At 35.2% G+C, this 14,274-nt stretch overlaps 1 protein-coding gene across 1 annotated transcript in view; it reads left to right on the forward strand.

The window, feature by feature from the left end:
• igf2r (insulin-like growth factor 2 receptor) overlaps positions 1 to 13,349 on the forward strand; it is a 35,373-nt gene extending 22,024 nt beyond the window's left edge. Inside the window, exons 31-47 of the mRNA XM_051876066.1 lie at positions 1,545 to 1,671; positions 1,938 to 2,069; positions 2,213 to 2,475; positions 2,559 to 2,771; positions 3,484 to 3,633; positions 3,733 to 3,891; positions 4,337 to 4,541; positions 4,759 to 4,911; positions 5,987 to 6,224; positions 7,112 to 7,248; positions 7,321 to 7,441; positions 8,071 to 8,217; positions 8,630 to 8,814; positions 9,404 to 9,596; positions 9,694 to 9,849; positions 10,370 to 10,439; positions 10,582 to 13,349. Coding sequence (XP_051732026.1) covers positions 1,545 to 1,671; positions 1,938 to 2,069; positions 2,213 to 2,475; positions 2,559 to 2,771; positions 3,484 to 3,633; positions 3,733 to 3,891; positions 4,337 to 4,541; positions 4,759 to 4,911; positions 5,987 to 6,224; positions 7,112 to 7,248; positions 7,321 to 7,441; positions 8,071 to 8,217; positions 8,630 to 8,814; positions 9,404 to 9,596; positions 9,694 to 9,849; positions 10,370 to 10,439; positions 10,582 to 10,956 — 3,024 coding nt within the window. The 3' untranslated portion in view covers positions 10,957 to 13,349. The remainder of the gene's footprint in view (positions 1 to 1,544; positions 1,672 to 1,937; positions 2,070 to 2,212; positions 2,476 to 2,558; positions 2,772 to 3,483; positions 3,634 to 3,732; positions 3,892 to 4,336; positions 4,542 to 4,758; positions 4,912 to 5,986; positions 6,225 to 7,111; positions 7,249 to 7,320; positions 7,442 to 8,070; positions 8,218 to 8,629; positions 8,815 to 9,403; positions 9,597 to 9,693; positions 9,850 to 10,369; positions 10,440 to 10,581) is intronic.
• Positions 13,350 to 14,274: the final 925 nt, after the last annotated feature.

Raw genomic sequence — 14,274 nt, forward strand, 5'->3', positions numbered from 1 at the left:
CATTTGGCCTGTATGATTCACGCAAATGCTTTTAAACCATTTAAGCACCATAAGACAAACGAGAACGCGCTGTCTGTGAATGTCGTGTCTGTGTGACACGCACAACACGTGTGCACAGAAAAGGTGCACCAGTAACCTGTCAAGTTCTCTTTCATGCTTGAACAAACAACAACACAGAATTATGCCAAAATGCCCATTTTGTCAAGTATCCTCTAAATGTAAATCAAAGAACAGTAGCTTAATCTTATATTTAATTTAAACTTTTAGATAAATTAAATACAAATTCATTATTAAATTATTCTTTATATTTATGTTAGACAGGTAGGAAGGCCAGAGGTAAATGACATTTATTATAATGGGTTTATGTGATGCTATTGTTTTAAGTTCACTTAAATTAAAAGTTTTTTTTTTTTAAAGCTTAATAAATGTTGGAATTGAAAGCTTTTATTTATACTGTAATGTTAAATGTCTGTAATTAATATTTTAAAAAAATCAATTTCATAGAGACATCAGTACCAGTATTAATATCGGTGATACTGGCCTTCATTCATAAATAGATGGCATTAAACAAATATTTAAAATATACTATCTTTAAGTTGTTTCTTCATTAATTTGGAGAATAACTGTGAAATTATTACAATATAAAAATAATAAAAACTGTTTTTAATCGCGATTAATTACAGAAAAAATGTGCAATTAACGAGTTAATCTTTTTAAACAATTGACAGCACTAATATATATTTATTTATTTACTTTATTTATTTACAGCACTGTGGAAAAGTCTAAGGCACGTCTTCTAACCTGCCTTAGACTTTTGCACAGTACTGTGTGTGTGTGTGTGTGTGTATATATATATATATATATATATATATATATATATATATATATATATATATACATACATACATACATACATACATATTTTTATATATATATATATATATATATATATATATATATATATATATATATATATATATATATGTATATGTATATATATGTATGTATATGTTGTTTTATATGCATGTATGTTTTAACCATATTTTTTCAGTAAAGTTGCATTAAATTGATCAAAAGTGACAGTAAAGACATTTATAATGTTGCAAAAAAGTTCTATTTAAAATAAATGCTGTTCTTTTGACCTCTAGAATCTTAAATTTATTTCGGACAACTGTTTTCAACATTGATAATAATAATAATAAATGTTTCTTGAGCAGCAAATCAGCATGTTAGAATGATTTCTAAAGGATCATGTGATTTTAAAATAGAAAACTGTTATTTATTTCACAACATTACTGCTGTATTTTTGATCAAATAAATGCAGCCTTGGTGAGCATGAGAGACTTTTCAAAAACGTAGGTTTTAAAAAAAATATCTTACTGACCTAAATGTATAATTGTATATAAATAATAATAATTGCAGTTTTTAAAAGTATATTATTTATTTTTATTTCTGTGTATATGTCTGACATACTGTACTATTGTACAGTGGGCATCATAACACCCTGTCCTTGTCTGTCTCTCTGACTTCCTGTCTGTCTGCAGGACTCTAAACCCACTCTGATCACGGCACTGGAGAACTGTGTGTATACCTTTGTGTGGTTCACTGCTGCAGCCTGTCCTCTCAACAGCACTGAGCAAGGAGACTGTAAAGTCACAAATCCAGCTACAGGTGGGTCGCCCACTTGAGCATCAGTCACACAGAATACACTTACTCACATGACCACTCAGAACCAGAACAGCTGAATCATCTTATCCAGACACTTCCTGTCTGCTCATAACAGTGTCTTGTAGGTGCATGTGTCTGCAGCATATAAATAGCCTAAATACAGGGAATGTGTTTTCATACATTGCTCAAATGAAAGCTCTAGCATACTGCATTTATTTTTGTCCCTGAATCAATCTAAGATGTACTGTGTATGTGTTTGGTCTCTACAGGTCATCTCTTTGACCTTAACGCCCTCAGTCGAACAGGTGGCTATACAGTCTATGATCCCTTGGCCCATAGGAAGATGTTCAGACTGAACGTGTGTGGAGAAATGGCCAACGCTGGATGTGCACCTGAAACAGGTTCGTTTCCCTTTGTGCCCTTCATTTAGTGAAAAACTGAAAAATTTCTCTTGATTACTTTTTAAAGGAGAATTTTGCAGTCGATAGGGGCTTTCTCACCAGGTAGTTATAGGGTGGTAATGCTAAGATGTTTTTTGCTGCAGCTGTGTGCATCAAGGAATCTCAGACAGCCATAAGTGCCGGAAAAGCCACAAGGAAGCTAGTCTATAAGGATCAGGTGGTGGAGCTCACCTATGAGGATGGAGACACGTGTGCCGCTGACCCTTCCCTCAAACACAAGAGCATATTCAGCTTCGTCTGCAAGTCTGAGGGAGGAGGTACGGATGACCCTGTGCTGGTGTACTCAGATGACACCACTTGCACTCACTTCTTCTCCTGGCACACCCCTCTGCTCTGCGAACAACAGGTAATGGGAAGTCTTTTAACTTTCAATCCTCTAAACCTCACTTCACTTGAACCTACAACATATTTAGTGCATCTTTTCTGCAGGTGAAGTGCTCCGTTTGGAATGGAACCAACCAGATTGACCTGAGTCCTCTGATCCATCTCACTGGTTACTACACAGCTATCGATGAAGATGTAGACAGGGAGAAGTCTCCTGACTTCTACATCAACATCTGCCAGCCCCTCAACCCCATCCCAAGAGTCAACTGTCCTCCAGGGGCTGCTGTGTGCATGGACCCTATTGATGGAGATCCAATTGTGAGTAAATGCATGAGCAGTGAATTCCACTTTCTTTGTTTTTTTTAAGATGGTGGATTGTTGGGAAGCACCGATACCGCTTTTTCCAGAATGAGACTAATACTGATAACTTAATTTTTGGTACTTTGGTATCTATACAGAGTACCAATACCTGTATTTTAAGTGCATTCATAATTTAATTAATTAATTTAAAGGGGTACTAAAGACATTGTTAAAACAGTCGACATGACTGCACTGGTTCAAGCTTAATTTTATGAAGCCCGCTGTCTATGGACGAGTCACATACCTCTCGGATTTCATCAAAAGTATCTTAATTTGTGTTCCGAAGATGAACGAAGGTCTTACGGGTGTGGAACAGCATGAGGGTGAGAAATTAATGACAGAAATTTCATTTTTGGGCGAACTAACCCTTTAATTCGACAGATTTACATTAAAATAGTATTGTTAGTTTAATTAATAGCCAATATGTTACGGAGGCCGTCTGAAACTACATGCATACCTTAAAACTACATGCACTTTAAATGTCACAATTTAGATGAAGAAAGTTCATACTATCAGTTTTGCCTTTGCTCAAATAGAGTCAAGATGAATATGAATAATGTCATGAAGTATTTTTCATTACTGATACAGAGGGACCAAGGGTTGGTGTTGCATCTATAGCATGTTTGAATTAGATTTTAAATTCAGTGTGGGCTTTTAACTTTCTGTGCAGGACATCGGACGAATCACCTCCCCTCCTCGCTATAACAACAACACCAACGAGGTGGAGATCACCTTTAACAGCACGACAGTGTGCCCTTCTGACCGCAGCTCCAACTACTCCTCCAAGATCATTTTCACCTGCCAGAAAGGGGTAGAGCTGGTAAGAGATCAACCCAAAACCTTAGTTGGAGTCATAAATTGTCGAGTGCAACAGAGTTGTTGTTGGTTCAATAAGTAAGTGTTTGTTTTCCACGAACAGGGTTCTCCCCGCATGATCCGTGCACAGGACTGTATGTATATGTTCGAGTGGGCCACTCCTGTGGTTTGCCCGGAGACCGTCACAGCACAGGGCTGCAAGCTGACCGTCTCCCAACTGCATTACACCTTTGACCTCTCAGCACTTTCAGGGCCCGTTCAGGTAATGATGAGATAAAGACTTTACTCAGAAAACGAAGACTAAAAATTTTAAATGTGTACACTAACAAATCTTACAGACACCAAACTTAGTAATGTTAATGTTTAAGTCTCTTTAGCTCACCAAGGCTGCATGTATGTGATCAGTTATGTAAGTTTTCTATTTGAATAAATTTTAAAATGTAATTTATTCCTGTGATGCAAAGCTGAATTTTCAGCATCATTACTCTAGTCTTCAATGTCACATGATCCTTCAGAAATCATTCTAATATGCTGAATTGCTGCTCAAGAAACATGTCTTATTATTATCAATGTTGAAAACAGTTGTGCTGCTTCATATATTTGTGGAAACTGATACATTTTTTTTCAGAATGCTTTAATGAATAAAAAGCTCAAAAGAACAGCATTAATTTGAAATAGTAAAGACAATTATATTGTGTGTCTTTTAGGTTTCTAGAAGCTCTGACTCCTTTACAATCAGTGTGTGCGGGACTGTGGCAGACACAAAATGTAAAGACAGCGCAGTATGTCTGATCTCCACTGACAGACTGTATGTGGCTTCATATGGGAATAGCAAAATCATGAACTTAGACTATAAGAGAGAAGACCAGGCTGTGATCATGCACTATAGTGGAGGAGACACCTGTCCTCAAGGTAAGACAGACATACTGAATCACTCTAAAAACCTAGTGAACTAGACAGCATTTTAAGTCATAATAGGTGGACTTTTGGCAGATGGTCTGTTCCAGAAGATAATAATTGTGATGCCTTGTAAGATACCTCATGTAAGATACCAAGCTCAAAATCTAAGATGGAAGAATTCAGTTACATTTTCCCTAAATGGTTAAAATTTGTGTTTATTGTGTTTTAGTTACAGATAAAGATGAAGTGTGCACTTTCCCCTTTAACTACAGTGGCAAATCTTATACTGATTGCACAACTGACGGCAGGACTGAAGGAAGGAAGTGGTGTGCCACTACAAGCAGCTATAAGAAAGATCATAAATGGGGCTTCTGCTCTGATGGTACGAATCCCTGACAGACTAAAACGTCATAATTTTTTGGGATAAAGCAACTGGACAAGCTATATTTATTTATGTAAAAAGAGCTTTCGTTAATTTCTTTTTTTTTTTTTTAATCGATTCAGGAAAGAAAACGTTTGTAAATAAATGAAATTATTCATGTATTATATTTTATTTAATGTATGTAAAAAATGTAAATAATTGTTTACAAAATGTACAATTTTTAAATGTAAATAATTTTACATTTTACAAAATTACATTAGGTTTTATTTAAATAAGTAATATTTAAAACCTAATTTAATTATTAGGTTCACATAACATGAACATTACTTAAGCACTATGAAACTTTATTTTGTTCTTCAAAATTAACAAAATTTAATTGAAACCGTTGTGATCATCAGTGTAACATGTTTTTGTCTTACCTTGATTCACTATGGTAATATTATATATAGTAATATTTTAAATCTGACGGCATGGTTTTCATGTCTCGTCATATCCATAAATAGAGAAAAGTTGCTCCGGCTACTTCGACGCATGTGTAATGTGGGAGTGGCATGGGTTAGTTGTTACAATGGGCGAGAAAGTTTGACGTGGAGTGCGCTAAATCTCAAACATTCGGGGAATCACCCATTTTAAGCAAACGCTCACCAGAGGAGCTTCTGCTTGCAAAAAGAGAATGCGACAGAGCTTGTAATAAAACAAGAATCAACATTAGCTTGGCTTTTCAGAGATGGAGAGAACCGAGGGATTTAAAATGTTGTAAAAGCGACGCAGAGAATGCATTATTACTCAGCAGGTGAGTAAGGTATTTTATTGAACAGGTAAATTGCCATATGTAGTTCTCTAACAGTTCATTGTATAGCATTATCTATTGTGAAGGGTCATTCATCCACAAGCACAACCAAAACAATGTTCTTCTGCAAATTGCATGCAGTTTTGTTTTCGTTTTTTTAACCGCTAGAGGGCCAAAAGGTACATAGTGTACATAGTGTAATCTTTAAATAAGAAATGTGTTTCTGTCTGTACTTGACTTAAGGGCTATTTTAAGGTATTTTTCATTTGTGTGTGTATTTTACAGCACTAAGAGGGAAGCGTCAGTCGTCCATTTTGTTCTTGTGTGACCCAGCGGCGGGCCGTGGAAAACCCGAGCTGATGAGCGAAACCCAAGGGTGTTCTGCCATCTTCCAGTGGCGAACGAATGTGGTGTGCCCACCCAAAAAGATGGAATGCAAGCTGGCAGGACAACACCAGACTTACGACCTGCGCACCCTCTCTTCTCTTACAGAGCCCTGGAAATTTAGCCACGGGGATGATTCGTGAGTCTCACACCTGTTGTTGTTGTTGTTGTTGTTGTTTTTATGTTTAATTTCATTTGACCCTGTTGCAGGATGTGAATGTACAATCTTGTTTGGAATATCGGTAATGGCCAATGTATTTTTATTAGTTACGTTGGTTTGATTAGGCTGATATTAGAAGAACAAAATATCATGGCTTTACCCCTTTTTTTTTTTTTTTTTTTTTTTTTTTTTTTTTAATTCTGTCTGAAATTCTGTCAATTTAAAATGTCTGATTTTATATAAAAGTAACCATTTACTTCTATTAGTGATTGAATATTTTTTTAATATCTAAACAATCTTTTCCAAAGCTTTAACAAAAAGCTTAGTTAATTAACATTAACTCTTTCCACCAAAATAAAGTATAAAAATGTTGTTGTTGTTGTTATAATAATAATAATAATAATAATAAATAACAATAATATATAAATAAGTTACATTTAACCTAAATATACACATTTATAAATAAACATAACACCCTAAAACAATTTTATTTATTTATTTATTTATTTTAATTTTAATGGCTGATTATGGTACAGTATCCAGAGAGCAGAGTGTCTGAAAGTATATCCAATATAAAAGTATATTATACTAGTTTATAAGTAAGATATACATACACAATTTATTTATTTTTTTCTAAAAATGATATTGACCTATACTTTTTGCAGCCATCCCAAATTTCAGTATCTGTGCATTTTATTTTTGTCCACGAACATACATTTCTGGAGTATTCTCTTTTTGTATGACGCTTTTAAATCAGTGGAACTTGGACACAATTTATTTAATCAGTAATGAATCAATGGTAAAATATTGCACCTGCATCTGATCAGTATGTATGAAATTCACAATTGTACTATTTGTCCCCACAGGTACTACTTCAATCTGTGCCAGGCCATCCATGGAGGCCAGCCAGGTTGTGCTGCGGAAGCCGCCGTGTGTCGCAGACGTGCCGGTGGGAAGACCGAGACTCTGGGCCGTGTGCACACGCAGACCATGGAGTTAATCGGTAAGTGCATTTAAACCTTCTCTGATGTAATTATTGTTTTGTTGGTTTCTCATCAGCTTGTATTTTCTTTAGATGGAAAGATCCTGGTCAATTATTCCATGGGTGACAAGGTGTGTGGACACAATCGAACAGCCAAAACAATCATACAGCTGAAGTGTGGCAGCACAGTGGGTCATCCCAAATTACTATTTAAGTAAGTTATGAGTAACTTGGCATGAATGGATTCTTACCATGTGGTGTTGGTGTTTAAAATCTGTTAAAGTTGGCATGAATTTGAAGTTGTGATAGTCTTACCTATTGTGACGTGTATCCAAGTAAAACAGCTTTCTTAAACAAGAAAAATGTAGGAAGGGATTTGATTTTGTTCATCGAGAATTGATTGGATGGTTGTGGTTTGCTATTACTGTGATGTCATGTGAGTGACAGGTTGTCCTGCCCTCGCGTCTGTAAACATGTCATCAGAGAAGAGATGCTGCTGCAAGAGGGAGGGGAAGTTATTTTGCCTAAAGATTGAGGACGCATGAATAAAAAAAAAATGTGATCGGAAAAAATGCAATATTCCATAAAAAGAAAGAGTAGATCCTTTTAATTTCATGCTGACTTCACTTAACCATATGAAAAAAAAAAAACATTTTATATATATATATATATATATATATATATATATATATATATATATATATATATATATATATATATATATTAATTATACATTTATAAAGTGCTGGTCTGTAGTTTTAATGTAATTTTACAGGGTTTTACCGCAGTACTTCTCAGGCAGGTATTCATATAGATTAATTTTTTTTCCCTTTTGTGTTTTAGGGAGGATAAAACAGCATGTGAGTTCTGGGTGGAGTGGGAGACTCGATTTGCATGTGCTGTAAAGCAGGAGGAAGTCGAGATGGTCAATGGAACCATCAAAATACCACAGACAGGAGCCATATTCAGCCTGGGAGCGCTTTATTACCGGTGAGTATCTTTCGCTCTCTCAATCCTCCTGCTTTGACTCTTTCCCCGCCTTTGGCGAGTTATCTCATCCTTTGTGAGAAAATGCTTCCCCACCATTGACGTAATGTTCTCGCTTTCCATGTTTTCACTGAGATACGCTAGGGGGCACTATCACACATCCTCTGAATGAGTACAGTATCTCCAGATCAAAACACATGCGAAGATGATGCAGAAACAAGCGATCATATGCATATGTAAAATAACGCGATCATCGACATTAAACAACGCATAAATCAAAACTGCCTAATGTTACTGAATGAAATGTCGACCCAGGATCTGCTACAGGACTGTGCGAGCTTTGGGGGTGTTGATGGACTCGATCTACTACATCTAGTTATTTGAATGAGATAAACAGTGTTTTATCTGTCCCCAGTTTCCACAATGCCACAGGAGACATCCGTTCCAATGGAGATCGCTATATCTACCACATCCAGCTGTCAGGCATCACCAACAGCTCCATTTCCAAGTGCCTGGGTGCCAATATCTGTCAGGTCAAGATTAACGACAGTTACCGCAGAAAAATTGGCTCTTCAAGCAAAGCCAAGTATTATATGAAAGGTGAGAGGAATTCTATAAGGAACCATATTGGGAATTACAATATGTTTTAATGTTGGGACAGATAAAAGGCAAAGTGGGGTTTATTTCCTTTATTTGTTTGTCTATTTATTTATTTTTATGTATAAATTCTGTTTGGAACAACAAAAACGAAAAAAAAAATATTTCAAAATATTTCCGCAGTTTTTTTCTTTTTTTTTTTTTTTTCTTTTTTTTTTTGAATGAATAATTTTTGGTTTGTAACAACACAAAATGGCAAAAATATTTTAAAATGTATTTTATATAATTTAATTATAAATTATAATTTATATAATTTATCTTAATAGATATAATTTATCTAAAATAAAATATATTTTATATAATTTTCAAAATTTTTTTAATTTTTTTTAGGCTTTATTATTAGGCTACAGTTAGCGTTATCTTTCATCGCTTTGGGTGAATTTGTCAGTTTAATTTATTTTGTACTATGAATTCATAATATATTATTAGTTTTGGTTACACATTTTGAAAGTTATTTTTTCTGTTTACTTTGAGGGGAAAAAATTATTTCTGTAATGTTGTAACTGTTCTATGGCATGTTGTATGTTGTCAGGTGGAAACCTTGATGTCTTGGTACCGTCTGAATCCATATGTGGGCGAGACAAAACCAAAACCAAAACCGTGTCCTCGGCCATCCTGTTCCACTGCAGCCCTTCAGCAGGAGAGGGTTTCCCAGAATTCTTGCTGGAGACGGATGGCTGCCAGTATCTGTTTGTCTGGCACACCTCCACCGTTTGTGAATTTTTGTGAGTATCACAAAGCCTAAACATATTTCCAGACAGTTCTGCCACAGAGGTGTGTTAGCAACGGAAGTTTGAGTAAAGTACATTGGTTCTCCTACAGTTCATCCAGCTCCATAGACCCACACAGTACTGATGGAGGGGAGGAGCATCCTGGATTGTCTGGGCGGAGTCAAGCTTTAGGGGCGGTGCTTAGCCTGCTGTTGGTTGTGCTCACAATCTGTTTGCTTGTTCTCTTGCTGCACAAACGAGACAGGAGGTAATGCAACTTACATTAATGTGATATATATCAGTTAGATTTTTATTAAAGAAATTAATAATTTTATTTATCAGGGAAGCATTAAGTTTATCAAAAGTGACAATAAAGACATTTATAATGTTAGATTTCTATTTCAAATAAATGCTGTTCTTTTTAACTTTCTGTTTATCAAAGAATCCTGAAAAAATGTATCATGGTTTCCACAAAAATATTGAGCAACACAACTGTTTTTATCATTGATAACAATAAGAAATGTTTCTTGAGCAGCATATTAGAATTATTTCTGAAAGATCACATGATATTGAGTTCTTTTAAATTGTAATAATATTTCACAATATTACTGTTTTTACTGTATTTTTGATCAAATAAATGCAACCTTGGTGAGCATAAGAGACTTCTTTCAAAAACATAAAAAATAATCATTCTGACCTCAAACCTTTGAACGGTACTGTAAATATATAATTTTCTTATATATAGGAATTCTACTCGAGCTGCTTAAAATGTGTTTATGTATTTTTAGGCAACTTGTAATGCAGAAAGTTTCAAGCTGGTGCAAGAAAGGAAATCCAGTATCTTACAAGTACTCCAGGGTAACGTTTTATCTTTTTTTTTTTTTTTTTTTTTTTTTTTTTTTTTATATTTATCATTTTTTGTAAATTTCAAAATGAGTCCAAGTTGAACAGAATGAGTATGCGTGTAATTCTCCTTGTCTTTGTTCCTCTCTCTCTTTAGGTGAACACAGATGAGGATGGATGTGAAGATGAGACGGAATGGTTGATGGAGGAGACCGGGACGCCCACGCGGGAGCCTCAAGAGAACGGTCACATCACCACCAAACCCGTCAGCGCAGACGCCCTACGTTCCTTCTCCCTAGACGAGCAGGACAGCGAGGACGAGGTACTCACAGTCCCAGGGGTCCGAATTGCCCCTTCATCGTCCACTTCCTCACGGCTGCCGTCAGCTTTGCTGAAGTCAGAGAGCGATGAGGATCTGGTGGGGCTCCTGGTGGACACACGGAGCAGAAATAAGACCAGATACAGTGATAGAAACCAGAGGAAACCCCAGCCAGACCCCGATGACAGCGACGAGGATCTACTTAAAGTCTGAGGACATCGGGCAGCCGAACTGAACTTTTGAATGTCTCTGCCACCACGCTTTAAATGTTTAGTTGCTCCATTTTTGGTTTTCTAAAGGGAAATCTGTGAGCTGTTTTCGAGACAGCTTTCAAGAGCAAGTTGGTCGATCCGTCCACTTAACAGACTCAATGCCTTCCTGACAAAAAAGGGTTTTGTCATTTGTTTGTATGTTCGTTTTCCATTGATTTAGATGAATTGTGTACAGCGTCGTACGTAAATTCGGTCTCCCACAAACTTACAGAAATGGACTATATAGATTTTTTTATTGTTATTTAAAGATTTTTGGGTACTTTTTTTTTTTTTTTTTTTTTTTTTTTTTTGTTAATTCACCAGCTCACTGGAAAAGTACACTGTTTTATGAAATAATTATGATTGATTGTGGCAGATACAGTCAAAGACCTTTTCTAAACTACAACCTGAAGCAGTATTTCACATATCTTGAGCCATGTAGCACCGAATGGAGCTTGATTCGCTTCGCCAAGTTCATATTTATAATCACAAACCTTCGAATATCACGCTTCGCATTTGTGTTCCGCATCAGCGTTCACCTTTACGCTTTAGCAGCGTTCACATCCATTTGTCGTTGGGTGTTTTGTGCAATGCTTTTGCCCCCTTGTGCTGCCAAAAAAGCATGTTCTACTTATCCTTCTAGAACAGAGAGCACATACAGAGATTTAGTGCCATGAAGGAATGACATTGCATGCAAGACTGCAGCAGGCTTCTAATTTCTCATCGCAATCAGAAGAAAAACGTCTCATAAATTATTAAAATCACAGTGTGGTGTTTATTTGCGTTATTGTGTTATATGTGTTATATTTGTGGAACGCTTTACAATGAGGTTATTAACATTATTAAATATATCAGATACCATGAACTTGCGGAGCGTGTAAAGTGACATGGTGATTGTATAAAAAATAAAAATAAAAAAAAAATGAAGGGAGGAAAAATTATATTCAATGCTTTTGTATTCTCTCTCTCAACTTGCGTTCACCCAAGAAAGTTTGTGTTCGCTTGCAAAACTTTTGTGATGAAAATGATCGGAAAGTAATGAGGTGGCAGGAAAAGCGTAAAGTTTCTCTGGGACTCGCAAAATTTTTGTAAGAGATTACAAATGTTTTGCTAGAGAATGCAAAGTTTCTTGGGGGAAAGCAATATTTTGTGTGAGAATGCAAAAGCATTGAAATATTATTTTTATAATCACCATTTCACCTTGGCATCGTATGAACTACTAACAGTGAACAACTTTTTTTTACAGAATTTATTAATCCACATTCATTTATAAATCTGTTATATGTTATGTTCATTCATAAAACATTAATGTTAATTTATACAACTTAATGTATTACAAATGTATTTGTAGCATTTATCTAGATTAATAATTCTGTAAAAGTATTGTTCATTGTTAGTTTGTGATATCTAATGCACTAATTAATGTTAACAAATTGAACTAAAAGTGTTACCTATTGTTTAATAGTCATCGTTATTTTAATTTACGCTTTGCACAGCATAAATCCGTACCTATAAAAGAAGTCACATGTACGGCAAGCAGCAGAAAGCCTTTTACAAAGCACTTTTTCTGTTAGCATGAATAGTTTTGTTGCCATTCACATTAATTGAATACAACACCCTGAACACCTGCGAATTTTATGTGTTTTATTTGCTGAATATGTTGTTTATCAGTTTCAGCTCACCTTTAATGTCCTGCTGACTAACTCTGTTTTAAGAAAGATGCATAAATTTGCATAAGTTGTGTTGTAGGGTTTCTGTCAGGTCTTTGGAAATTATTTACCAAATATGTTCTTCTCACATGGCAGTGAAGGTACAACAGGACATTGGTTCTGTTTGACAGCATGTGTACAGTGTTTTTTCACTCAGGCTTTAATAGGCTTGTTTGTCTCATAGGCTTGTATTACTATCCATCCGTGTATTCCTCACATATGTTTGCCAAATAAAGCCACATCAGTTCTGTATATCTGCTATAACTCGCTGCTCCTGAGACGGTACATCAAACTGAGGTAAAGCATGCCTGGGTGTCTCTTTAAGTACTTTGCACTTTGGTGGACATTTTTTTTCTGTCCTTTAGGGCAGAAGGTGGAAGGTCTGCTCGATAGCGATTGGTCTTCACGGGTTCCCCCTCTCCTTAGTAAAAAAAAAAAAAAAAAAATGTCTGCGACTGCTTTATGGGATATTGTATGGTACAATTCTCTGAAATACTTTGAGTCCTGAGATCGTTTTTTTTCCCTGTTAGAAGCTTTAGCTCTTCTCAGACTGTATTTGTCATGTTTTACAGCATCTTGTTTTTGGATTTAAATAGTTTATGCTGAGATATTCTGGCATTATTTCAATAAAACTATCAGCTCCTCAGCATGCATTCTTACTGGGAGTTATTGTGTTTTATCGTATCGCTACTTTAACTAATCTAAAGGCAGTACTGATTCTCAAGCAGTTCACAGAACTAAAAATGATGGTGTCAGTGTGAATTTGGTCGAGTGTAATTTTAACACTGTGATTTATAGTTTTTTATTAATATTCTGAATTTTATTTTTATATTTTCAGTTTTCTTTTTAATTTTTGGGTTAATTTTTTTTATGTGTTTATATTAGAGATGCACCGATACCCGATTATTCAATAATGATACCAATAGTTTTGGGGTTATGCCTTTTATAACTTTTAAATTAGTGATAATTTCATTATAATTAATAATTGTTCATTATATTTTTAATTATTATATTTTGAAAAGAAATGCAAATAAAAACTTTATTCTTTCCATTTCATCAACTTGTTTCACAGTAACTGGTGTCAGTTATAAACAAACACATTACTCAAATTAATATTAACACACATTAACTAAATTCTGAAGATTAATATTTCTTAACTTTCTGAATGTTATTATTCATACAATTACTATTAATATTGAATATCAAACGGGTTTCTTAGCATTTTCTTTACACAAAGCACAAATTCAGTGCATTTTCCTGCCCTCTTTTGATTGACAGGATATATCGGCCCTGACTGTCTGCTGCCAAAGTCACATGATTTCAGTAAACAAGGCTTAGTTACATCATAAGTGTTTGAAATTTTAATGGTTCACCAATGGGTGGTGTGACTTTGGCAGTTTGATACGCTCTGAACAACTGATTCGAAACAAGATTCGTAAAGCTTCGAAGCTTCATGAAGCAGTGTTTTGAAATCGCCCATCACTAGATATTGTTGAATAAAGTTATTTTGTTTTTTTGCCGCACAAAAAGTATTCTCGACGCTTCATAACATTAAGGTTGAACCATTGTAG

Source organism: Ctenopharyngodon idella, chromosome 20 (assembly GCF_019924925.1).
Source record: "Ctenopharyngodon idella isolate HZGC_01 chromosome 20, HZGC01, whole genome shotgun sequence".
Taxonomy (NCBI): domain Eukaryota; kingdom Metazoa; phylum Chordata; class Actinopteri; order Cypriniformes; family Xenocyprididae; genus Ctenopharyngodon; species Ctenopharyngodon idella.